Genomic DNA, 27,548 nt, shown 5'->3' with positions numbered 1-27,548 from the left:
GACATTAGGCAGAGAGTGAATAATTAAGTATTGTGTTCCTAATGAAGCTTCTGAAGTCAGATCTAAATTCAACCCAATCCTTTTTCTACTCAAACCAAAAATATCATTGCACACCACTAAATGCTGCTACACACGCTCACAGTCATGGAAACAAAGCACTATTTTTTCTTTAGTTTTATATTTGTTTTAAAATATTGAACTGTATAATAAATTCAAGGGATTAAAAAATGACTACGTTCTAAAATAAAGTATTGGCAGCAACATACTACCCTCTAGTGTTTAATGTTAAAGTTGACATCCTAAAGACTGCATGAGGGCTCTGACTGAAGAGACAGGTAAGCTGTTTGGGGATGGCTACAGCAGCTCCCCAGCTGCCTATGCCCATCCCCTTATATACGCCTCCCCTTACATCATGGGCACCTTGGCTGCTCAGGCAACACCTGCCGCTCCACTACTGCTGAAAGCCAGCTCCACGGTGGATTCTACCTGAAAATCAACTACAGGTGAAGCATGAAACTATGCAACGCAGTAACCTGGACCACTGCAAGGTGGGATATCACCTACAGACTGCCTGCATTGCAGCCTCACCTCATCAAGCAACCCCAAGATCTCCCCACTGCCCCAGAAGGTAAAAAACAGCCCTGCAAAAAACATCAGCTGCTCACAACACCACGTTGCTCTCCACTTCTGCCACTAATATTCTCTCATTGGGATTTATCTGAACAAGCACATGGCACAAAACACTCTTACATGGGATTGATACCGCAAGGCAGCGTAAGCTGAACTGATGTGCCTTTGAGAAAGGAACGTGCGCACGTAGCAAGATTGCATACAAACTGTAGAGCTGGGTCAAGGTGACAGCGTAGGTTATTAAACTTCAGCTGATCTTCCAAACTCCAAATTCCAGTCCTGTCCCTAGCAACATGAGGAGAATGTGTGTGCCACATATCTTTCATCCTTGACAAAACACAAGATGACAGAAGATTTAAATATGAGCAAGTAACACCACCTATTAAAACTCAATAATCTGAGTAAATGAAGCAAAGGAAAGCAGGCTGCTGATGCTTGGATCAAGGGGATCCTAATAAACAGCTGTGTTCCTTCTTACACAACAAATTTCTGACTCTCACAACTCTTCCTGTGCAGATATGATAAATGCCCGTGAGGGGAGCAAAATAAGTAGTGGAGGAAGGTGGCTGCAAAAAAGCCTCCTGGATGCAGAATAAATGCTCTGTCCCTTCACAAACCTGCTCTGCTCTACAGCCAATCTGGGGACAGGACCTCCTAGGACAGCGATTTGAATGTATGCAGGACAGCTCTTACCAGGTCTGGGGACAAGACCACAGTGTTTGTCCATGCTCCCTCCTGGGCAGGCAGCAGTTGGTGTTAGGCTGTGCACATGCACAGACAGCAGCGTGCCCTTGGTGCACTTCCATGTGCTCAGAGCAGCGTTGCAAGGGCTAAGGCAGCAGGTTGCAGGCAGATGCACGACACAGAAAAGCTTTCCGATATTTGGGGCATTCGTGCACTGCCAAACAACTGAGACAGAAGTAAGCTCCATGACAGTACCTGAGTCCTTCCAGGACACTGAGCTTCAGTGAACTCCAATCCAATGCAGAAACCCAAACTTTAACAACTTTTTAAGCAAATGTGAACACGTAAAGAAGCAGCCTCACCAAACTGGGGCACATGACACTTCTGTGACAAACCTCAACTCTCCTGCATGCAGCCAGCCATCAGCAGGAGCTGTTCCCAACCACCCAGGCTTTCTGCGGTCTGAAGGACAATATTTCTCCGTGTGGACTCTAGCTATATTCACTCCAACAGAGCCAGTCGTTCTGAATGCCAGAAGAATACTTGGAGCAGGTTATCAAAAATGCAGGAATGACCTACACAGCAACAGCCTGACATGCACTTCAGTCAGTGCTATCGCAAATAAACCAACCAAACAAAAACGCAGTCCCCACTTTTTTTTCCCCTGTTGTATGGGCAAGCATTTGTGCAAACGCACAGAGAACCAGATTGGGGAAGTGCTCTCCAAAAAGCATCCCACCAAATGCAGGTTATTTTCATCTGGATCAGTTCCCCAGCCTGGTTCACCATAAGCCAGCACAGAAGTCTGTGCCGGCACAGTAGAGGACCTAATGGCTAGTGACAGGCTGCTTTTTACCATTTAAAGTGCATTTAATCTACAGCCTCTGTAGGCTATGCAATGCCATGGGAATACTCTGAAGTCTCAAGGAACACACAGCTTCAATCAATGAAGTTCTGTGAGAACAAAGAATCAGATTTCTTGAGACAAGTGACATTTTAATTAGTCTCTGCTACCAGAAGGAGAGGTTCCACTCCTTTCTTGCTCTCACCTGCATGGTCTTGTCACCTCCTTGCATTATCCTTTCTATGAACTAGCCCGGGGCAAGGAGAGGGAAAGGGGAATGAACACTCTTTTGTTACTTTAATAAGCATCAAAAAGTCAGACAAGTGCCAAAGCCAGTGCAACAATGGGGAGAAAAGGAGTGGAGTGGTATTGCCCTTTCAGCAGTACTGACCTTGCAGCTCACAGCTCTGCAGTCTCATGAAGCTTCACTAATTACAGCCAGGATAGAAAGAATCCTTCAGGTGTGACAAAGCATAACATTTTGCATGTCTGGGGTCATTTATATTCACATTCTTAAAGCAAGAGCAGCAAGTTAGGGCTACCTGATATTGAACCAATTTTGCATTAACAAAGCATATTTGAGTTTGTCATATAGAGATCATATCTATTTTCAATGTTCTGTAATACTTAAGGGCACTTGCAGGGACATTAGCAGTGAGTTATTGCACCATTAAAAAAAGACAGAATTAAAGTTTTATGGGAAATTCTCCGCTCATGCTTACAATAACTAGAAAAGATACCTCTAACTACATTATTTTAACTCTTCTCTGAAGTCTGATTACAGAAGACCTTTGGCACTTTGGAAAGGCGTACAGCACATGAAGTTCCTATATTAATTTTAAAAATCACAATACTTTAGTAATACATTACACACTTAAGACTCTCAAAACTGTCCAAAACAGTCAAGCGCAACAGGTAAGCTTTAAACTGTGCTATATAGCCACCAGAGGGAGCTTAAAGCACACAGTCTACTGCCTTCACTGCATTCAAACACTAGTTACCTGTAGACTGAAAGTCCAGCTAACTTAAGGCTTTAAAGGAAAGCCCAGCATATACATACTCTGTGTACAAATTTCACATTAAAGGAACACTGACTTACGTTAGTCCGTGAGCCCTGGAAGCCGGTTCCCAGCATCCCTTTGGCACCACAGGGTTAGAAACATACCCCAAGTACTGATCATGCTTGGAAGGTTCACCAAAAATACCTACACATTCACTGTTTTCTAATTGTCTCCTTCAAACTCTTCTCTACCATCCAGCTTACAGGGTATTAAACACCAGTGTGGTAACGATCAGGGTCTTTTGGCACACTGAAACTATTTCCAGCTGTAGCACTTTCTGACTGTCTGATGTTACAGCTAACACCCATCTGCTCTCTTCTGTCTTACAAGTTATCTATAAAAAGTTCTCTAGGACAACGATCATCTTCCTGGTTTCAGCATAGTAAGATAGTGCCCCATAAGAATAGATTTCCTATATAACATAGTATTATAAATAAAATTACATCCTTTCAGCTACCAAGGCTGTCTGGATACAGAACAGGAACAGCAACAGCAGGACTGACTCAAATGGCAGTTACTCACACAAGGGAAAGAGAAACTGAAGAAAGACAAGACTAGAAACACTCTGGCAGACTAGCACAACCACTAAACTTCTCTGAAAGCCTGCACAACTAATAAGAAAGTAACGTAACCCCTTCCCTTTCATGTCAACCAGTTTATAAAAAAAGAAACCTAGTTCATTCTACTTCATTATGTGCTGCTATCACTAATCTGAACAAAAAAGATAAAAAAATTAAGGTATTTGATGACAAAACTGTAACAAAGCCAATAAGCATATGTTAGAAGATCTAAGTGCTGCACATGCTCACAGAAATGCTATACTTTCTCTGCGTGGTTGTGAAAAACCTTTACTGTGGTTTTTCTGCTCAAGGAAAAAGCATGAGAAAGCCAAGGTCTTTGCATCCCTTCTCACTCTTAACACAAATAACTGTGATGATTCTCAGGCCATCAACAGTATATGAGCCACTGGAAAAAAATCTTTTTGAAAAGAGCAGAAACACTAAACTTTAGGAGGAAATAGAGCCTGGAAGTCAAAAGTAGAAAACACCGTTAACACCTCACAGTCAGAAAATAGGACTGAGAAGAAGGAAAAGAGCTGGAAATTGAGGTTCTCCATATTATGGTAAATACAGCACTGAGTCCTCAGCAGTCAGCATCTTTCTAATATTTTGGGATACAGGCAGACAGATGCAGTTTGAAGGAATGTGTTGGCACAGATGAGCCAGACAGTCCAAATCATAGGTACAAACACATTTTTCTGGTGTAGCATAAGCATGCTCCAACTTTCTTTATGAAGACTGAATGCACAGGGAATGACTACAGCTCCTTCTGTACATAATGATCAGTTTTACCAAGAGCAAGTCCCTCAGTCTGCATCTCAGATACAGGCAAGCCTTTCAAAAGTTAGGCAGTGATCTTCAACAGTAGGAAGAGACAGAGATTAGGCTCTTATATCCTTGATTAGATTCTTAATAGTTTCCTTTTGCCGACTCACATATCACCCTACATTTGATTTTTCACTTTCTGTACATTAAAAAAACAGTAAAATCAGCCCACTCTCAGGAGATAACTTATCACAGCTTACATGGGCGTTACAGAAATGAGACAATTATTTTGGAAGGATGGGAACTATTGCGTAAAACTAATTCCAAGTCAGATTTTGCCTTCCTTGACTATTAAACCAGGTAACTTTACAAAAATCTAAACATAACTTCCATGCAATTACCTTTTCTTTCCAGTGTGAAACCCGATAAAAACAAAACTGGATTCAGCTTTCCATGAGAAATAGAAGTTTCTCCCCAATGAGTTCGAGGTCAGCACAACTCCTTTAAATTCTCCTTCTCCCCTTTCTTACCACTATGAAAATGTTACAAGAAACCATATCACAGACAAAGCTCCATCACCCCTTTACCTACTAACAAAACAGGAGGCGCACCAACATTGTTCGTACAACTGTTTACCTCTGGCAATCTTGGTGCAAGCAATCCACTGCTCTGAAAAATGCAGAAGTCACAAATGCAACAAACTAACAATATTAAACCCTCCAAACAGCCCAGGTTCCCAAACAGCCACAAGAGTACTGGTAGGTTTTTAACTAGCTTTCCCATTCTTACTGCCTGCAACCATCCTTTTGTACCATGGAAAGATAAAGAAGAGCACCTGATACAGCGGCACCATTTAATTCCATAAGTTTATATATTACCACTTATTTTTTCCTCTCCAGAATAACCCATATTTGTTTCTTATACAACACAGATTTCTCATTTCTAACTTTGATCATCTTTTTTTTCTGCTCCTCCCTTGATGGTACACCATCAATTTAAATCATATCATATTATTCACTGATGCTACAAGAAAGGACAGCACAACTGGTAACGATTAAAAAGGCTAAAAATTTGGCATACATTACCTAGGCAGAAATTGATTAATACAGATAATTTAAACTATTCATTCATAGTGACACTTGGAACAAGAAAGACATAGATAAGAGAAAGGGTTAGACCAACTCTCATTTGGAAAATACACACATTACTAGAAAATATCTGGTGAAGGTACATGCGAAAAACATAAGGGATCACAACAAAGGGCTTGAGGGTCTTGTTTTGTTTTAAATAGAAGAAGTAGTTGATGCAGGTAGAGGATCTGAAGTTACACATATGTATTCAGAACAACATGCTTAGTACAAGCATTTCCTACCTCAGTAACATACCTTTAAAAATATATATATAATTATGACTTATCAGGATGGAGTGCCAAGCAATGAAGGTAATAGAACCATGAGAAAGGTAGCAAATGGGTTGCAAATATCAGATGCTCTCTTCCTAAGACTGAAATAATCATGTATTTGTCAATAACAGGCTGAAGAAGTTACACCACATCCACATTTGAAGTCATGTCTGCTTTTTTAGCTCCTTCCCCTTATTTCTGAAAACACTTTTCGTAAAAGTATCAAATCCCCCCTCTCCCCCAAGTGATTCTGTTCAGGCAGTTTCATGTTGATAATCACAGACATACAAAATACAACATTTTCTGATCGTATATTAGAATTGACAGTATTTTCTTGATGCCAAAGAATATTACTTATTGGTCACTTGTGGACAGTGACAGTATCTCAAAATTAAGAACTTCTAACATTCAAGTGACAATATTATTATTAAAATCAATAATGGAATAGTTTTTTATTTAGTATAATTTAGTTAACCACTTTGCACTGTTAAGTCTGCATCATACTTTTGCTCAGAAAAATCCCACTCGTGATCACGTAGAAACATAATTAAGGATGGGATGAACAGCATTCATTCCTTGCAGACAGAGAAGTTTGCTAGACACAAATTCTGATTTTTCACAGACTTTTGTTATGGCAAGACAGCACTGAACACAGCCGAATTCTACAATTACACTGGGGGAAATCTGCAAATTAGCATGTCACAAAGAACAGTCACGCACTCCTCCAGACTTTGCTGCTTAAGAGAATACAGAGAGAGTGCACCAGAGTGTTTTAAGCTGACACCCACAGTATTCCCACCTACAAAAAAGGTCCCCTATGAACAGTACAGGCTAAACACTAGTAGGATTATGGAAAGGCAAACATGCCTACTAAGAGAATTTTCCTGGGTTTAAAAAAAAAAAAAAGATGAAATTGCTTGTACCTGCTACTACTAAAGCCAAGAAGGAACTTTCTTGCCAAAGGCAATGTTTATGTCTGCAAGTAAAGTACATTACGAACTTGACAAGGGTAGAAACAAAAATCTGAGATTTCTACTGAAGTGTGACTTCATAAAATTCATCACAAACTCTACAAACTGAGCCTCCCCAGATATGTAGGGGAATTTTGCCTTCCCTGTGGTCAAAAGGTAAAACAAAAAACTGTCCCCCAACTCTGGTCTGCGGGCCATTATCAGCTTATGAAAAAACAATTAAACACATTAATTGTTCTTCAGAATGGTGTCTAGACTCTGTGCTGCAGAGAGTCTGGAAGCCTAAGAGAGAGAAGAATAAGAAACTGAATCTCTATCAATACACAAGGATAAGCAAAAGCCACCACAGACAGCAGTGGCACCACTGGGTCTGGACCTTGCTGACAGCCACCATCAGGCAAGACACGCTCAGAGAAGCAAGGAATAAAGGAAGCCCAGATGGCTCGCCAACATGTCCCAGCAGGCAAGGAAGCCAAGTAACAATGAGGCATATGGAAAGGAGAAAGATCATGAGTGAACCTGAGAAGCATGTGCAGGGGAACACCATGTGATAGTGGTAACGTTGCAGAGGAGTATGGACAAAAATAGAAGGAGAAACAGAAAAAAAGAGGAAAAAAATAATCAAACACAAGGGCAAGCAATAATTTTTAACTACTGCACATACCGCATTTAGGACAGCTAAATATATTACTCTATCCATGTAAGCAATTGTTAGAGCTGCAACATACCTAAAGGTCATGAAATTTAACTTACTGTGCTCTTCTACTAAGATGCTCAACCCCCCCTAAAAACAGATTTCTGTATCTTAAATAACAAGAAACACCTTAAGAGAATTAGTCCCCAGCACAGTTCTGCTATATACGTGAGTTATGCAAAAGACTCAGATTCTCAGGAAAAGGAGATTTCAAGTTTAACTCTACCAAAGTCACATCAAGCAACATGCCCCAAGACTGCATTACCCTGACTTCTGTAGAGTCAAGCCATAACAAGTTTCTATCACAGTTTTACCGGTAACACTTTTCAAGTGTTTTATTCTTCCTACAGTGTATCACAGCACATTCAATAACTGTCACTTGCCTTACTAAAACAGGTAATCAAAGAGATCAAATACAGTGGTCAGACTCAGAGAATTGGATGATTAGCCACACTTTCTTTCTCAGCTATTCCCCCTACATATAATAACAGAGACTGACACCTAAAAATGCAGGGATGTCTGATGCACTCATGAAGCAAATGCTACCAGCCAACAATTCAGGCTACATGAAGATGTTCAGCTCTACAGCATTCAGCAACCGCTTCACAAGCGGATCAGAGGTTCCCACTTCAGGCACCAAGCCAGAAGGCAGTTCAGACAACTGGTATCCATAGCAGCTTCTGCTGTCCAATTCAGATCTGTCATTATATGACTGCCAGAGCCCTGAGTAATAGTTAAGTTACTACAGAAAACCTAGCCTGCATAATAAACAATTTCAACTATGTTCCAATTACTTCCTTTGCACTTTCTTTTTGGAATAATCATTCAAATTACAGCTGTAACTCATCTTCTAACTAAAAAGATACCCAAGATTATTTCTGAAGAGTTGTAAGAAAGATGCAATAGATTCCAATCAGACCTGCAACAGAGACAACATGGTGAAAATTTAAGACTTTCTGAACAAAAACTTCATTTGATTTAAAAAAATAAGAAAATCTTTCCCAAAAGTGATTATGATTTGAATTATTTAAACCCCAGAGTGCCCGGTATTTTTCGGTATATATTTGGAACAAATGCGTGACTGCTGGAGGAATTACCTCCTACACATCTACTCACTCATGTCTTGCTTTCATGCAGAGGTTTAACAATAGGAAAAAAAAAAAGATTTTTTTTTTCTTCATATCAAATCTGCTTTGTATTTTGGAGCTGAAGTACTTTATTAAGTCTTTTGCAAGTAAAAGAGCAGATAAACTGTGGTTTCTGATAAGATCTGTTCTCAGTTTTGAAATGGTCTTATATAACATACTATATATACACATTAATTGACTAAAGAGTCAAAGTAAATCATTACCATCAATATCAAAATGTTTTGAGATAAGACTTCCTCTTCAAGTTAACAAAAACAACCTACCAAGATTTTACCTCTCTACTAACAGTCTGACCCTCAAAGATAGAATATTATAGGTTCTGCACTGAAATTACATTCATTTACCTGCATAATACACTTCAGATATACGATTTGTGGTAACCAGCCCATAAACTGTCCTCACTGCATGAGGGTACAGCTTCCACTGTTCATGTCTACTTTTCAGCACCAAAACAGGTACCCAAGACCTGCTGCTTGAAGAAGAGCAGGTAGGACTTGAAAGGCAAAAGGGAGTAAGGTGGAGTGGAATTTTTGTTTGAGGAAGCAGGACCAGAGAGGAGCAAGAGAAAAGAACAGAGGACGTTGAAGGCATAGCCCTCAACTAGCTGTGGTAGGACCCTGACAAACAGATGTCTGTAGCTGGTCTATGTATCTATGCAAGCTGTCCATCCAATATCAGCTCTAACTGTTGTCGGTCTCCTTGCAGCATTCATTTAGGACTTTCTCTTTTCCTGACCACTGTGCGCATTGTTCAACAAGAAAATCCACAAATTCAACTAACAGTACATTGACTTGTGCCAACCTTCTGGTAGCATTAGGTGAACAGGATCAGCCTAGACTCCATCCATCCCATGGAGGATTGCTCCAGCAGGTTTTGGAAAAGTGACTGAAACATACATGGGAAATTTTGCATAAGACAAGGGTTACAAGTTTAAACTTGTTAGTGTTGGACCAAACTCAGAGCCCCATATAAAGTAATCACAATAGAAACACACACAATTATCACATACCTTACATACACTACGATCAAGATCTGGTTTTCTTTTTAAATCTTAATGCTTTCTTCATAATCTCAGGATCAAGAAAATGTTTCAAATTGGTTCCAAGAAAATTCAGTGTATAATAGTCTTTCCCTTCTGTAAATTTAGGTAATGAAAACCAGGATACAGTGTAACATAGCAGTTAAAACAAAACACTTCAGAAAATTATGTGTGTGCTTTATATGTACTTGTTACTGTATCCTCCATAACTGCAGTTAGGACATCAGTTTAAGCACACTGACAACAGATAAATCTGAGAAGTGTCCTATAATGGATATTTAGCTTATGGTAGTTTGGCTGTGGACAGCCAGAGGATGAATGCTGACACGAGGTTACAGTTCAGACCCTTAAATAAAACGTTATTTATTTCCTAATCTCCACATTCACTGTTCTAATATTTCAAAGCGCAAGGAAGGTCTGATGGGCAGTTCTGTTTAGCAAAGTAATTTCTGTAAAATGCCTGGCTGATAGCGATAGGCAAATCCATGCACAGTCCCTTGAAGTCATATGAACCTTCGAAGCAACAAGAAGTCAACCCATGCAGACCAGAGAAAGTTCAGTCAAGACAGAACAAGTGAAACTCAGTAGAGAAGAGGAGGACAAATATAAGAAAAACATCATAACTACACAGAACAGTTATGGAAAATCTCATTGTTCCAAACCTTTCTAAACCATTTAATGTTAACAAATAAAATCAGCTTGCTTTGACTTCAGAAGGAAAGAAACATCACTACTGCAGTAGCACTGGAACCCTAAAAATGTATGTTACTAAAGGAATATAAACAGTCATAAAGTGTCCTTACTACAACTGCACTTGCACTAGTCTTGAGTCCTGCTCTGCTGCTTCCTTCCTCTGATCATCTCCTGGAGCCGGAATGAACTTGGCCTCCTCATCTGGCAGCAAGGAGAAGGGTTGGTGGAAATGGACCAATTTTCCCTCGGCTCCTACAAATTACAGGTGCTTCCTTCTTTCCCCCACAAGGAGGCATGGAAGATAAACGGGTCCTAAATTCAGGTCCTGAGTCTGTTGTTCTAGAGGGTGGGAAGGAGAGGGGTCTCAGCATCAACTCATACTACAGCCTCCACTGAAGGGTAGACTATCCCCATGAAAGGTCCTGGTTCTCCAGCAAGAGATAGGACCCTAGCCCATCCACAGCCCCTGAAATCACAATCGTTAGTCTATCACAAGATTCAAGTAGCTCATCTCAATACTGTCCATTTCTGTATCTATTAGACAGTTGTACCGGGTCTGGCTGAGCCGGAATTGGTTTTCCCCTGTAGCAGCCCTCATGGTGCTGTGTTTTATGTTGGGAGCTGGCAGGGTGTTGATAGCACACTGGTGTTGTGGCTACTGCTGAGTAGTGCTTACACAGCACCAAGGCTCTTTCCGATATTTCCCTCCCACAGTGGGACAGGGTGGGCAAGATCTTGGGAGGGGACACAACCAGGACAGCTGACCCGAACTGACCAAAGGGATATTCCAGACCATATGACGTCTGCTTAGTATAAAGCCGGGAGAAAGGAGGAAGGGGGGGGTCCACCCTTGGTCCTCCGAGGCAACCACTACGCGTATTGGAGCCCTGCTTCCTGAGAAGGCCCGACATCGCCTGTTCGTGGGAAGTAGAGAATAAATCTGTTTTCTTTTTTTTTGCTTCCGTGCGTGGACCTTTGCTTCGCTTTGCTTATATTAAAACTGCTGTTGTTCTACCCACAAGGGTTGTTTTGTTTTCCTATCTTATTTTCTTTCCCCTCTCTGCCCTGTTGAGAAAAAAAAGGGGAAAGGGGGAGAAGTGATAGAGCGACTTGGTGGGTACCTGGCATTTAACCAAGGTCAAACCACCACAACAGTATAGGCACAGCTTAACAAAAAAAGCTGGGACTGTGACCATGAATTTCAAAATGAAGTTTTAAGTCAAGGAAGAACCATTGTGACAACTCTTCTACTAGACAGTAGATCGTAGTAATGCTGGTACTGGCCATACTCATTTTCCAAAGCTCACTAGTTGAGATGTAAGTGATATATAACCTATTTATCAGACTCACTGTACATCAAATATTTCATTAACTGCTGTCCTACCGCAAGAGAAACTTTAGTATTACCCCATCTGAAGAAGTGTCTTGTAGTATCTATTTTTTCCTGGTGTCCAATTTCAAATTAAACTTGCTGAAACTACAGCTATAACTATGCATTGTTTGCAGAGGTAACATTACTTTTACTTACAGGTAGCCTTCTACAGTAAGCACATGCAGATGGAGGAGGACAGCACTGGGGTAACAGGACATCACAGGGGTAACGCCCCATCTGCCTCAAGCATACCTCTCCCCCAACAGAGAAGTTGAAAGCCATCACTCTGTGAAAGATGTAAACTGAGATAATGATGCATTTTGGTTTCTAAGAGTTTTAGGCTTTGCCTCCTATCAAAAAAGTGTTTCCTCCCACCAAGCTAATGAAGAAAGGCAGGCACACAGGGCAGTCAGCTTCTCTGCCAAAATTCAGGCTTTAGCACTTCCTCCTCCATCAATCTTGCTAAAATTTCAAAATCATCTTGTCCCAGCATACTTATTTGGAAGGAGTTGATTAAAAGCGAGATAAGGATTTTTTTTAAGTTTTCAAGGTTTATCTAAATTTGACATGAAAAACTCCTTGTGCTTAGCATACTTTCAAAATGGCACAGCCTAAAACACCTACCTTTATTAACAGCTTTTAGCTGTTAGCACATTAATGGAAACTTACAGACACAAGTGAAGTACACACAAAACAATACCTGAATCATGTAAGCAAACAGAAATATAACTACAGGGAACATGAAATCAAGATTTAGCAAAAAAGAAAGCAACAGAATAGAGGCCAGAGGAGGAAGCTCATCACCTATGCCAGCCTGCAGGATAAGGAAGCCAAGAGGAATTGCAAAACTGAAAATGATTTTGTGAAGTGAATAACCTCTTTCACTCAAAACCAGGAAAAATTCTGGACTTTCACCAAACACCTAGAAAAAGCTCCTTTCCCTAACATTTTGACCATTACTGAGAAATGGGAAAAATATATCTAGAATTGTACATATTTGAGATGGTAGGATGTCACTTTTACCTTGTTTCACTGATTTGTCCTGCTCCTGCGGATACAGCCTGAACCAAGTTACCAAAGAAGTTACATCTCTGTATTCATTGTCCAATATACAAAGAAGCAGACACATGATACATATTTTGAGAAATACTCTTCTAAAAAGCATTTCTTTTACGAAGAAAATTATTCTTTTATTCCATATACACATATTTTTGGGTTTTGATTAGAAGAGGCAATTTTTAAGACTCCCTTAAAGTTAAGTGCCTGAGTTCACTCTAAGAACCTGCATAAATTAGCTAAGTCTCAAGCTCTGAAGAGTCACAGGGCTCCACATACTTACTGAAAAATGACTGTGAAGAAATGTGGTCATAATTACATATTTTATTCTTAGCGCTGTTAGAGGGAATGTTATTGTAACATGAACAGAATAGTTCCAGAAACAATATTGTCATTTCTCTTGATATTAGAATTTAATATTTATATATTCCCCACTAAACAATTCATTATCCCAAAGCTACCCAACATCTGTTCTTAATCCCACTTAAAACAACCTCACAAAATAAAGGCTTTGCAGCTAAGCCTCCCTAATTCTCTTAGGAAGAAGTATGTTTGTTTTTTGGGCTGGGCTTCTGTTGCTGTTGTTGACAGGTAAGGAAAGCGCTATTCATGTTTTCTTCACCAGGAAAGAGTGTACATGTTTTGTAAACCTATTCAATTTACACATTTTCTCAGTAAAGATGCCAGACTTCAGCCATCTGGGGAGCTACCAAAAAAGTATGGGTGATAGAAAAGTCAAGTAGCAGCAACATTATTAGCAAAGCAAATATAAGTCAATGACTGAAGAGATGATAGTGCTAAGCTAAATGTGAATGGTTAAAATCTTAACAAAAAAACCCCCCAACATTATGGTCAGTGCAGATAACACCAAAAGCTCTGTTTGCACAGAGACTGGTGAACGTTTAAAGCAATGCTTCTCAGCCACTGCTTTAAAAGCACACAAACTCAGCTTTAAGGCACCTAATATCAAACCAGCATCTATAGCTGCAAGGGGAAACATATTCTGCCCTCCCCTGTCCCCAACAGGGCTGCAGTCCTGTTGCAACAGAGGTACAGATCTGGTCTCCCATTTGGGGATCTCCAGTTACTGTATACACATATATACAGATAGATGCTGTGGAGGAGTCCTCATGAAATCTACAAGTGACAAGTGCGTAAAATGTAGCTTTAAGACAAGGGTGTAATACAAGAGGAAACTAACTGAGCTGTAAGGCGAAACCCACAGCAGGCAGGCAGGGTACGCCAGCGCCAACGATGTCTTGCCATGACCTTACCCAGGCGAGTGAGGAACTGACTGAAGGCCCATATGATGCCAAGATCACTGATACAAGCCCAAGCTGTGGCAGATTGAGTTTGAGGAAGTTCATTCCGAAACCCTGAAGACCACCTATTTGCAGAGCCAGACAAAATCAGCAAAAAGAGAAGACAACCTGCCTTTGCTGCGTGCCCAAGGCAGAGAAGCTACACGTGTAGATCCTGGTCCAGGTAGGATGACGCTTGCCCCCACATCACCAGTGTGGGAAGCTTCCCCCAGGCCCCAGCCAGGCAGGGCATGGAGGTACAGCTTCTCTTGTGCTGCCATGTGTGTGGTGGTTTGACCTTGGCTAAATGCCAGGTACCCACCAAGTCGCTCTATCACTTCCCCTCCCTTCCCCTTTTTTCTCAACAGGGCAAAGAGGGGAAAGAAAATAACCAACCCTTGTGGGTAAAACAAAAGCAGTTTTAACATAAGCAAAGCAAAGGTCTGCGCACGGAAGCAAAAAAAAGAAAACAGATTTATTCTCTACTTCCCATGAACAGGCACTGTCGGGCCTTCTCAGGAAGCAGGGCTCCAATATGCATAGTGGTTGCCTCGGAGGACCAAGGGTGACCCCACCCCCTTCCTCCTTTCTCCCAGCTTTATACTGAGCAGACGTCATATGGTCTGGAATATCCCTTTGGTCAGTTCGGGTCAGCTGTCCTGGTTGTGTCCCCTCCCAAGATCTTGCCCACCCTGTCCCACTGTGGGAGGGAAATATCGGAAAGAGCCTTGGTGCTGTGTAAGCACTACTCAGCAGTAGCCACAACACCAGTGTGCTATCAACACCCTGCCAGCTCCCAACATAAAACACAGCACCATGAGGGCTGCTACAGGGGAAAACCAATTCCGGCTCAGCCAGACCCGGTACAATGTGACAGCAACATGGCAGTTCTGCAGTAACTCATAAACGACCACGTAAATGAGCCAGTATGGTTTCTGTTTGTACAACTGTTTCTGCTGTTTGTTAGCTTTGACACTGTTTGCATATCATCACTAATGCCACAATTAACAATAGTTGGAATATTCTTTTATAATAATAAAGGATGGTATAACTCAATGTTGGTTGTTATCCAATTGCACCACTGATCTCTGTACAAACCGATGCTTAAGTCCCAGAGTCACAGATGCCCTGTGGCGCAGGCCAATGTAGCAGGCTCTGCAGTACACCCAGCTACTGGATTTTCAGACTCTGCGTTAATAATGCTGCAACCTGTTTTTTGAATTCTGTGAACTGCCTCTGCCCTCCTTCACCTGTTGTCAGAGCAAAAACCTCAGCAGCCAGGGTATTTACTTGTGATGTGAAAAAGTCAAATTCCAAAGCAGAAGAACTGATTGAACATGGCTCAACCACCTCTTGGTGTCTTAAAAGCTATCAAGTTACTCATTTCTGAAAAACTGGAAATACAAAGTCAAGGAATATACCACCCACTCCCATACAGTCAAAATGCCATACTACAGCAACCCTCTCAAAAGATCAACACTCTAAGCATTACAGTCCACTCTTACCAGAAAAAGAGAATACTTCAGTAAAATACACAAAAAGACAAATACCATGTAACTTTTCTACAGCTCTTCCCATGATTTCAAAACACATTTGTGAAGGATGCTGGTATTATTCTTTTCCTTCATTACAAGAGGATCCTAGTCTAAGTTGACAGTAGTGAACTTCTCCAGAACTCCAAGGCTGTGGTTCCCAGAGAGGCAATGCAGTGACAGAGACTCTCCTCCCAACCACACTAATTCCTCTCCACTCCTAGACACACATTATCTGCTGCTAGCTTTGGCAACTGGCAGGTCCTTCTGTAAGCCACTCCAGCTCACCAAACTAGCAGATAATCAATCCAGCAAAAAGACATGTAATAGTTTTCCTCAGCCACTTGCTGTTAGGCTAGTTTAGGCTTCTGTGAAAACCTACCCTAGGTCTGCATCACGCTTACAAGCCTGGGACTGCAGATGTTCTTCACCTTTGCCAAGCCTTTTGAAATCCCAGGGACCACCATCATAAACAGTAAAATTCGTGCGGAAAGGTGTTTTGCCATTTTATTGATTTCACAGCCACAAATTAATTACACAAAGCCTTCAAGAGACCCTGGCATAAGGCATATCTTCAACACTACTACAGCTGTGCCTCTACCATTTTGCACAGCTGCACATAACACAGCTGGACTGCACGATGATAAATACTGAAATTCATAATTTCAGCACAAATCATGATATATCTTTAGCCTTTCTTCACATTCACTTTTATAGTTATGTAAATTTTGAATTTGGTAGGCACCACTAAACCAACTTTTCTGACTTCTAGAGTAACAAAAGCAATAAAACTTTATTCACTTGCTCCTATATTAATACAAATAACTTTAAGTGTATTTTCCATTAAAAAAAAATATCAGTCTTGATCTGAAGACAAAAAGAATTATATCTGCTACTTCCAAAGTGGTTTAACAGCATAATTTGACCAAAGTTTCTTTTAGGCACCTAGGCGAACTTTTTCATCTCAGTCAAGGTAGCAAATGGTTTATAATGCAACACAGTGAAAACTACCTGAATTAAAAAAACCTTTTCTCCCTGCATCCACTTCCCAATCCAGTTCACTATGCAGCCACTCAGGTGGGTGTACTACTACTCTATGTTTTGGTAGAGCAAAAGGCAGCACTATACAGCTGCCACTCATCATTAAGTCTCAGAAGTAGGAAAGTTTGGGGTTTTCATTTTTGGAAGACAAGGAGAGGGAAGAAGAGGGACTATTTAAAATACACCCTCCTGCCAGTTTTCCTCCATTTCTTAAAACCCCCATTTGAACAACTACTCCCTATTCAACAGGATGTTTTAGACAGACTTTAAAGGGATGAAAAAGAACTGAAGACCCGTATCAACATCTCCTACAGCTCAGATCTGAACACCCTCCCTTCCACACCACATCACCCAATACATATGTGGTTTTATGCCACTCATATGCCCCACTATGCATCAAAATTGCTTCAAATGTTACCACATTCCCTCTACCAGGTCACAGCCCCAACACAGGCATCAGTTCCACTTTGTTTTGTTCTGGGGAAGCCAAGGAAAGCAGAAAAGGAGCTAGACATGGAGAAAACATTTTCCCCTGTTAAAATGGAAAAGGACATGATCATCAAAATCCAGAATTCCACCCCTACATCAAGACGGGACACAGAAGTGAAGATCTTATGTATACCTGATCCAGAGTTTTTAGTGTCAAAACAGTGTCAGAAATTGCTGAAAAGGAATATTTTACTTAGCTGCTTGTGACAGCATCAGCTCAACTTAATAATCAAGAGGATTTCTTCTACCCCTCCATATGGAAAGCTGTTAATTAACTAATGAATACAGATTAGCATAACAACGATAAGACTCTTAGGAAGCAGATTAAAGGGAAGACAGCAGTAGGTAGTGCCTGAAGAAGAATTATCCAGATGGAGTTACGGACTAATGAAGATCCCCAGCGGATGAATCTACGACCAGACACACAGTATTTCATTGATGACTCAGAACAAAATACAGAAATATGCCAGTGCAACAGTGACATGTCAAATGAGTGTGAAACACAATCTTGATTCAAAAAGATGAATAATCCCTCTGTGAAACAGTCAGGGGAAATAAACCCAAGGCGTGAAGAATCCCATTTCACTAGATTTTCATTTCATCAGACACTATGTTTGCTTTTTAAAGATAGGAGAATCTCTATCAATCCTCACATTCCTGTTCTCAACTCCTCACCCGTAGTACTGTGTGCTTGGGGTATGCTCTATGCACATTTGTTCTCAGCTCCCAGGTGAAAGTTTCATTAGCATGCCGCACACTGCACGTACTTATCTCCCAAGCTGTAATCTGAACCATGTGCCTGTAAAATGCACCAACCATACCAGAAAGGAGGAAAAACTATACATACACATGATGGACTCTAAATTACTTAGTACCACTCCAGAAAAAAAAAAAAAAAAGATCCGGACGGTTTGGGCATAGTCTTCTGAAAACATCACCTTGCTGCTCTGAAGTAATAAAGAAAAGCACAATGCTAAGTATTATTAGGAAAGGAATACAGAAGAATACCAAAAATTCACAACCATCTAAAATCTTCAAGTACCCACATCACAAAAGAATGCAGTTCTGGTCAGTCCATCTCAAAAATTCTATCATAAATCTAAAAAGTTACAGAGGAGTACAGAGATGATTAGATGTATGGGGAACCTCCCACATGAAAAACTGACAAGACCCTCCAATTTAGCTAACAGATAACTGGAGAATGCAGTATGATAGAGAGCTATCACAAGGGATACCGTAGAACAAAAATCATAACAATGATCAAGTATTTCTCATAATTCAAGAATGAATGAAATGATCAAACAGCAGGCTTCTCTCAAATAACATAATGTTGGGTTTTTTCCAAAAACACCAGTGAAACTCATTACTACCAGCCAAGTATAATATAAAAACTAAGAAAATAAAAAATAGAAATGCATTCTAGAAACAACTGGACACATTTGTGGAAGAAAAGTTGATCAACAATCATTAAACACAACTATGCCACCTCAGGCTCTTGAAAACGCTAATTGAAATAAGGTAAAGTATATACTAGTGAAAGGATTATCCTTATTTTTCAGACCCTTTCTCTAAATCTGCATCTAGGGGCCATCACTGGAAACAGAAATCAGCTGGGCAGATGTTTGGTCTAATCCCGCCATAATATAGCACACACCCAGCTTGTTTGGCTGGGTGATGACTTGGAAGACTCCAACAAATCTTCTCAGCACTGGAATGATTAACAGGTAACCTGCCCATAACAAAATCAGAGCTAGTCCATCTCTCCCTTTCACCCTTACTATTAGTCATGCTTCACAGCCTGAAAAACTGCCCCGCAATGAAGACAAGTTGCAATGAGAAACTGACCTTCCCCATGGAAGGAGGATTGTCATGGACCAGACCCTCCAAGAAAAGCCGACCATACAAATTGTCAGGGTAGATGATACAAACAATTTGCTCTTGGATTTTAAGGATATTAATGTGCTCCCTTATGCTCTTTATTCTATAAGCTTATTTCAACCTCTGAAAGAGACAATTGTATGACCATTGTCAGACTACCCAACTTTAGCCTGAAATCTGAGTCAGAAAGGCAAGATAAGCCACAAACTAAATAGTACACCCTGAAGACAGTAATGTGTGAATACTCCACCACCCGCAAAACAGACCACAGTGAAACAAGAACATTTATAAACTTTTAAAGACAGGAATTCTTCTGCAAAAGCCTTTGCTCAAATATTCTTGAACTTGTTAATGCTACCCAGACCCATACCATGTAGAATAACTTCAGATAACACCCTTGTCTCTAAATTGGAGTGACATGGATTTGATTGATGGACCACTCAGTGAATAAGGAATTGGCTGGATGGTCGCACTCAAAGAGTTGCAGTCAATGGTTTGATGTCCAAGTGGAGAGCAGTGACAAGTGGCGTTCCTCAGGGGTCACTCCTGGGACCAGCACTGTTTAACATCTTTGTGGGTGATGTGGACAGTAGAATCGAGTGCACCCTCAGCAAGTTTGCCAACGACACCAATCTGCATGGCGCGGTCAACACACTGGAGGGAAGGGATGTGCCATCCAGAGGGACCTCGACAGGCTCGAGAGGTGGGCCTGTGCAAAACTCAAGAAGTTCAACAAGGCCAAGTGCAAGGTCCTGCACGTGGGTTGAGGCAATCCCATGCACAAATACAGGCTGGGCGATGAGTGGATTGACAACAGCCCTGCGGAGAAGAACTTGTGGTAGTAGTGGATGGAAAACTGAGTATGAGCCAGCAATATGTGCTTGCAGCCCAGAAAGTCAACCATATCCTGGGCTGCATCAAGTGTGGCCAGGAGGTCGAGGGAGGGGATCGTCCCCTTCTACTCCGCTCTCGTGCAACTCCACCTGGAGTACTGTGTTCAGCTCTGGGGCCCCCAACGTAAGAAGGACATAGACCTGCTCAAGCAGGTCCAGGAGGCCATGAAGATGATCAGGGGTCTGGAGCACTTCTCCTATGAGGACAGGCTGAGAGAGTTGGGGTTGCTTAACCTAGAGAAGGCTCTGAGGAGACCTTATAGTGGCCTTCCAGTACTTAAGGGGGGCCTACAGACAAGATGGAGAGGGACGCTCTATCAGGGAGTGTCATGATAGGACAAGGGGTAATGGTTTTAAACTGAAAGAGGGTAGGTTTAGACTAGATAAAAGGAAGAAATTCTTTCCTGTGAGGGTGGTGAGACACTGGAACAGGTTGCCCAGAGAAGTTGTGGATGCCTCCTCCCTGGAAGTGTTCTATGATTCTATGACAGGGACCTCTGGATCTCACATCTATCAATCCCCTGACCAAAACAGAACTCGTTTCAAGCTTAGACCAGGTTGTTCAGGGCTTTGTACAGTCAAGTTTTAAATATCTCCAAAGACTGGAGATCCCATAGCCCCTCCAGGTAGCCTGGTCTGCCTTCACCAAACACAGTTTCTGTGATTTTTGGTGGTTTTTTGCCTTCTCTCAAGACGGAATTTCCCTTTCTGAAACTTGTAACCTCTTGTATTTTTACCGTGCACCTCTGGCATTTCTGGCATTTCCAATATCAAGATAGCCTGAGTTAGCAAGTAAATTGTACAGTGAAGGTATATGACACACTTGAGCCAACCTGACAGCTCACGACTGCTAATAGGGGCAGACCAGCCCATGTGCAACAATCTAATTTCAGACCCCCACCATGCTAGCTCTGCAACTTAAATGACTGCACAGATAACCAATTCATCTTGCTAACCTGACAGAAATCCATTCCCTTGTTTAATTCCTATGTCATCTCAGCAATATTAATATGTTCAGCACAGGGTTACAAGGGAGAAAGTGGAGCTGCAGGTAGGAACCGAGCACCCCTTTGTGGGGAGGGGGGGGCAGGAAGAACAAGCTATAACCTGTGAATTTACATTCAGGTGTCACAGAACAGCATACACTAAAAAAATTTCAACCTGCTTTAATAAGTTTTCGGCAATAACTAAACAGTCTTTTGCATGCTTCCTACTTCATCTCACCTATGGGATAACATTTACATTTCTTTCCTTAATAATACAACCTATGTCTTCTCTCATCTGTGAAGACATATATTAAAAGAGTGCTTAACTGATACTAATTATATTCAGCATTAATTACCACCTGAGCTAACCAGAACATAACAGATAGGAACTATATACATTTGGTGAACTATATACATTTGGTTAGAGGATGCCATGTCAGCTAGAAATAGAGGAGCAGTAAATTCATTCAGTTCATACAGATGCTGGTGTACAGTCTTCACCAAGCCAGAGTCACATGGGTCAAAGGTATATACCAGCCTGTGACAATGAAGAACCACACAGCATTTTACACTTTAAGTTACAAGGCCCTATGGGAACCTTACTTCAAGTAAACACCATTTAGCTTTGTTGGAAAGGAATTAAGTACCCAAAAAGCACGTACTTTTTCATGTAGCAAACACACACACAGCAAAGAAAACTGTCATAGGACCAGCATTCAAAGTCATATTTGGCAGCTAATGACGATTCAAGTTTCATCTTTTATAACAACTCTTCAACTTAAACCAAATTTCAATCATTTTCCAAACTAAGCCTGTTGAACGTGGGCTACCTAGAACCTGTTGAAAGGCGTTACTGGTAACAACAGAAAAGCATTTCTATACTGCTGTAGAGGAGCCTGGTGAGCGAATAGATTGAATCTTTCCAGTTTTCATACACTGCACACCATGGTTTGTAAGTCCATAAAGATCAGCAATTTATGAGATCAGAACTAACATATCTATTATCTGACATATAAAAGTAGTTTTCCAAAGGAAAACTCAACTAACCCAGAGCAATAAAAAAAAAAATTATGAAAATACTTACCAAAGATTTAGAGGGCTCATGGTAATCCACACTGACCCTCAAGGAAAGTTAAACACACTCAGGTTTTATTATTAGTATGTCTGATTTCCTCTAGCCCATTATTCTCCCCAAGGTTCAGTATGTGAAATCAAGACAAGTATTGCGTAAACCACCACCACTCCCTGCTCCATCCTCAGATATGCTGTCCCACCTCTGATGCCTCCCTAGCCAACTGTATTTTGCAAGGATTGCTACTGTCTCAGATGCCACAGACTGCCATAAGAAAACCTGGCTGAATCCCTCCACAACTCCCTGCCCAGTTAAAACTTGCTGACATCTATTGTCAGACCATTCACAGCTCTGCCCTTTCCCATCGCTTCAGGTATGGCTCCACTGCAAGATGCCAGCCTCTACTCAGGACCTCCGTTACTAGGGCCAGGTTTACCACCCACACCCAAGTCCTCAGATTTTTAAATAAACACCTTTCTGAGTGATCCCACCAGTTTGCTTGATCAGTTCACACCTCCCAGCTGCCACACAGAGTTACTTCCTGACCTCATTCCCAAGTAGACCTTTCACCAGATTTTAACAAACAGTGTAGTCCTCTGGCTAAATTAAATTAAGATCATCACTGTCCAGGTGCAGTCCTGAAATACGATTCAGCCCTTGTTTTTCCACAGTTGCTAGTGAGAAAGAGCAGGAGCAGAGTGCATAACCCTTTCAGTCTCTGGGGTCTCACATCCACCGCTGTAAAGCACCTGGCAAGCTGCACTCCTCCTCTCCTCCGTCACTCCAAAGACTTGATGATTTTTGAAAAGAAACACAGAACAATAACCCTAAACAGTTCTCACAGCTCTTCTACAGCCAATCCAGCTTAAAGCCTGATTCTGGGTCCTTAGTCTCACCCATAGCTTTAGTAAATATCTGTTTTATGCAGCTTCCTAGGGAAGCGCCTCTAACTAGTTCATGTCAGTTCAGTGTTGTCTACGAAACTTCCAAGAGCAGCTGCAGAAAAGAAAAAAGAAGAACAAGAAAAAGCTAATGACTGCAACAAGTCAGCTTTCATACTATCAGAGGCTGGAGGAAGCTAAAAATTCAACAAGGATCCTAACAAACATATGCTTGGAGACCCAAAACATGTTTTTACCAGCAAGTTTAGCACCTATCCTTCAACAGAAGCACAAACATTACTGTAAGAGGCTCGTATCTTTTCCCTGTATTAACATTTTTATTTACTTTAAGTCCACATTAAGTTGCATTTCCCTCTCTATGATAGCAGGGCTATGCTAAGGAAACAATGCCAACACAAGTAACATTCAGTTTTCTAGTACAGATGCAAAACTTTGGAGGTGCCACCCCTCATGTTACCATGTTACTGAAAGCTACCTAACTGCCAGCTTCCTTCCACACATGTGTTCTGTCTCATAATAATACTTATTACATATTTCCGCTATGTAGTCAAACACTTCTGGTAATTACAGCAACTGCGTTATTTTTAAAACTGAGATACACAGACATGAGAACGTCCAATAATCTATGCAGTTACATTTTGCAAAGGCATGCATCAATCAAAAACAGCTCAAAGCTTAAAATTCATCACTGTTGGCATACTTTAAGAAGGTTTTTTTCCGAAAGGATTAGTACTTGTTGGTAAGCTATCCACCTTTACTCTCCTGTTTGGAAACATAGTCAACGTCTTTCAGGCTTTGATTTCACAAGGAGTAACACACAAGTACTACGATGAGGACACCCACAAGTAAAGCTAACAGCCAGTTGCTTTAGTCAGGCCACTTCAGCTAGACATTAAACCACAAACGTTCCAGCTCTGGCTGTTGATCAATTACCGATACCAGGCAAACTTTCCTACTATTTGCTTGGTTCTTTTGAAATCCCTTTAATATCAACAACTTACAAACTTAATATTTCTGTTTGAATCACATTTTGGTAAGGCAGATTGTGTGGGGAAGGCTTTCAGCTAGACATTTTTAGATCTGCAAGGAAGACCTGTAAATGAGACAGGCTAATATACAGCTTTTCATTGAATCGAACAAAAAACTTCTACAAGGATGCGTGACTAGGATGTTTTAACACCAGCGGTGGCTATAGGTATTCAGCTCCATCCCATTTCTGATCTTTGCCGTGTGGGCTTTTCTCTTCCACACAAACACGGAAAGTAACACACAGCGCATTCCCCGTCAGCAGGAGCAGTTAGCTGGTAATAAAAAGATCAGGGCGCGAAGCACTTTGCTTCAACGCCGCAGCAGCACCGTGAGCCTATGGCTGCTCCCTGCTCCTCCACCGAAAGGAAAACTCTGGAAGCGAGCGGCGCTCAGCCCGCGGTCCGCGGCACTTCCGAGGTCGCCTCCCCGCTGCCGCCGGTGCCCCACCGCCCGCGCTGGGCCGGGGCCGGGCGCGACCTCCCACCGCCCCGCCGCTGCCGCAGGAGGCGACCCGGGGCCCCGGTCCCCGCCGCCGGGAGGGAGGGAGAAAGAGTTGCTCACCGGCAACTTCGGCAAGGGTTTCCGCGGGGGGCAATGGCGGTGCGGGGCGTGAGGGGACGGGACGCCCCGCCGGGGCGGGCAGCTCGGGGCGCGGGCAGCTCGGCAGCCTGCCCGGGGCGAGGGCGAGCGAGCAAGGCGGCACATGGAGGACTGGCGCGGCGTGCGCGGCGGGGGCCGACCCCGGCGGCGGGGTGACAGGGACGAGCCGGCGCGGCGGCCGCCCCGCGGCGGGGGCGGGAGGCCGGCCGGGGAGCGGGAGGAGGTGTGGAGGGGGCGACGGAGGCGCCGCGTCCCGGCGGGCTGCGCCCCGAGCCCCGCGCCTGAGCGACGAGGGCGGCGGGAGCGGAGGCGAGGAGGGAGGGAGGGAGGAAGAGGGGGGTGGTCGGCGCGGGCGCCCCGGCCGCGGGGCGCCGCTCCGGGCGCGGCGCGTGCCGCCGCCCGCCTCACCATCAGCACTTTGGCCGCGTTCTCCAGCTGGGCGATCACCTCGGGGGCCCCCCCCGCCGCCGCGGCCGCCGCCATCATGGTCTCTCTTCAATGACGCGCCATGCGGGGCATTCTGGGACGAGGCGGCCGCGCAGCCAATCCCGGGCGCGGCGCGGCCCAGCCCGGCCCCGCCGCGGAGGCGAAGCGGCGCCGCCGCCGCAGCGTGACCGCCGGCCGCCAGCCGGGGGGTGCTGCGCGGCGCCGCCGGAGACAGCCCCCACCTCTGCGCACCTCCTCCCTCCCTCCTTCTCCCGCCGATCGACCGGCTGACCGCCTCCCTCCGAGGCGGGCCCGGCGGAGCCCCGGGGCGGGGCCCGGCACCACCCGCCGCCGGTTCGAGGCCGCCGCACCTGCCGGGGCCCGCGGCTGCGCCCGCTCCGCGTGTGGGCGGAGGAGCGCTGCGGGGCCTCCCGGGCCGGCTCAGGGGGAGCTGGCTGAGGGGTCGCGTCGGCGGGGCGGGGCAGGGCGAGACCGGGGTGTGCGCCTTGTCTGGGCGCTGCCCGGTTCAGTCGTGTACCTGGTGCGTACCGGTGACCGCGGGCGCTGGCGAGACCGCGGGCGCTAGCTGCTTGCGGTTCCTCGTGCTTGGCGGTGCTTGCAGATCTTTAATGGGGTGAGAAGGATTTCAAAATACAGCTTAGAAAGCGGTGGGGACTAGAGAAGGTGGCCAGCGTCTTTACAAATGGAACTGCTTTGTGGCAGACAAAAAAAACAGCCAAGGTTTAAAACTGATCTAAAATGCATTTGTTTTCCACGTAACTCCATCTGGAGTTCACTTTATTGGATGTCAGTTACAAGACAGCATCACCTCTGCAAAATATGCTGGAGAGAACATCGTACACCTGCAGGAGCAAAAGGACTCTTGGATTGTGCCTTCACTGGCATTTCATTCTGGGTTAGGAGTTTGCCTTTTAAACAAATCTAATGGTTTCCACTTCAGTTTGCACACTGGAGCAGACTTGGAGCTTTGATACCTTCAGATGAAACTAGATTGGAAGATCCGCCACTGCCAAAGAGTGTTCAGTGCATAGGACCAGGCTAGGTCTCCTTCAGACTAAGTCCCTCACAGTGCAGACCATTGAGCAGCATCTGCTGTTTTGTTCCCTAGAGCCTGCCAGACCACTCTACTCTTAACAGCACTTGGGTGTTCCCAACCATAGTTCTCCCAACCTTGAGAAGACATTAGCTGACCGCTAGTGCTGAACGTATGTGAAGTTCAGAGCATATCAGCTAATAGGAGTCTTGGACACTCACAGACTGTTCACATAAACTGAGTGTCAATGTGCAATGTTTCCATGCATTTCCAATGTAATAGCCAAAGGCAGAAGAAAGGATCAAGGAAATGGGATGACAGCAAAAAAATACACCTTTCCTATTCGAAAGAAGAATGCAAGTGTTTTTCTCCCAAGAAATGACAGCTTTTGATGCTGAAGGGGACATGGCGGTGCTCACTACTAGACAAGATTAGGAGGAGCAACAGAACCATGTAAAAGTTTGATTTTGTGGTTTACCTAGGAGGTAATGTCATTCATGCTAAAAAGTTAAGTGTATTTCAGGGTACCGTTCAGTTTCAGAGTTGAAGAATGTGGGGAGATGAGCAGGACTGCGCTGAAAGGAGAGATAAGTATAAGGAAAGTTGAACCAACTGTCAGAGGTGGAGGAGTTCGAAGGTAGCGGAAGTGTGACAGCACACTTAGGTCCTGAAGTGCAATGTTCAATGAGTCTTGCTCTAAAGAACAGCAGAACAAGAGCTAAAGACTTAGAAGTCTGTGTACAAAGAGGTAATGTCAAAAAAACCTGAAGAGCATGAAAAAAAGCTATTTTAAAGAATTCTGTGTTCAGTGAAGGGCTACTTCAGTCGAGTATTTCTGTACATACAGCTTGTATTCAAAATGAGATTCTTCAACAACTTCTTCGGCATGCTCAAAGGTCCTTCATTCTCCTGTGAACTTGTGTGTTCAGCAGCACACCTGAATAACCACGGGAGCAATAGAAATAGAATAGGTTTGTTCAGGCTGGGGGGGCTCAAGAGGTCTCTAGACCAACCTTCTGCTTCTTCAACCTTCTCACAAAGTTGCTTAGGGCTTTGTCCAGCAGGGTCTTGAAAACCTCCAAGAAAGGGGAGTGCACAACTTGTGCAACCTGTGCCAATACTTGATTGTGGTCACAGTGAAGTTTTTTCCCCTTAAATCAGAACTGCCCCATGTGACTATTGCCTCTCATCCTGCTGCCATCCACAGTAAACGGTTTTGCTCCATTTGCTTGATAATATCAGGTACTAGAAGGAAGCTCATGGGTTCCCCTTTAAGCCTTCTGACTGAATGCAGTTCCCTCAACCTCTTCTCACAGGGTATGTGCTCCATCACCCTCGCCGTCTTGATTGCCCTCAGCTGCACTCACTGCAATTTGTCAACTTCATTCTCATACTGCTTTCTCATACTTTTCCAGACATGATCTAA

General features: G+C 43.2%; 1 protein-coding gene across 7 annotated transcripts in view; it reads right to left on the bottom strand.

Moving 5' to 3' along the window:
- The window catches only part of XPO4 (exportin 4), an 86,035-nt gene extending 60,886 nt beyond the window's left edge, over window positions 1–25,149 (bottom strand). For 3 of the 7 annotated variants that reach the window (XR_012627709.1, XM_074860061.1, XM_074860068.1), the window contains exon 1: window positions 25,051–25,149. Coding sequence is in view for 2 of the 7 variants with exons in the window: in XM_074860061.1 (XP_074716162.1) it covers window positions 25,051–25,128 (78 nt within the window). In the remaining 5 variants the exon portion in view is untranslated. Of the gene's footprint in view, window positions 1–750; window positions 797–4,945; window positions 4,975–9,560; window positions 9,630–9,768; window positions 9,870–25,050 lie in introns of those variants that run through there. The other 4 variants (XM_074860063.1, XM_074860062.1, XM_074860065.1 and 1 more) reach the window with 4 other exon arrangements.
- Between the last annotated feature and the right edge of the window lie 2,399 nt (window positions 25,150–27,548).

Source organism: Strix uralensis, chromosome 2 (assembly GCF_047716275.1).
Source record: "Strix uralensis isolate ZFMK-TIS-50842 chromosome 2, bStrUra1, whole genome shotgun sequence".
Lineage (NCBI taxonomy): Eukaryota > Metazoa > Chordata > Aves > Strigiformes > Strigidae > Strix > Strix uralensis.
Note: the sequence above shows the minus strand (reverse complement) of the source record. Positions and strands in the feature narration are given on the sequence as shown.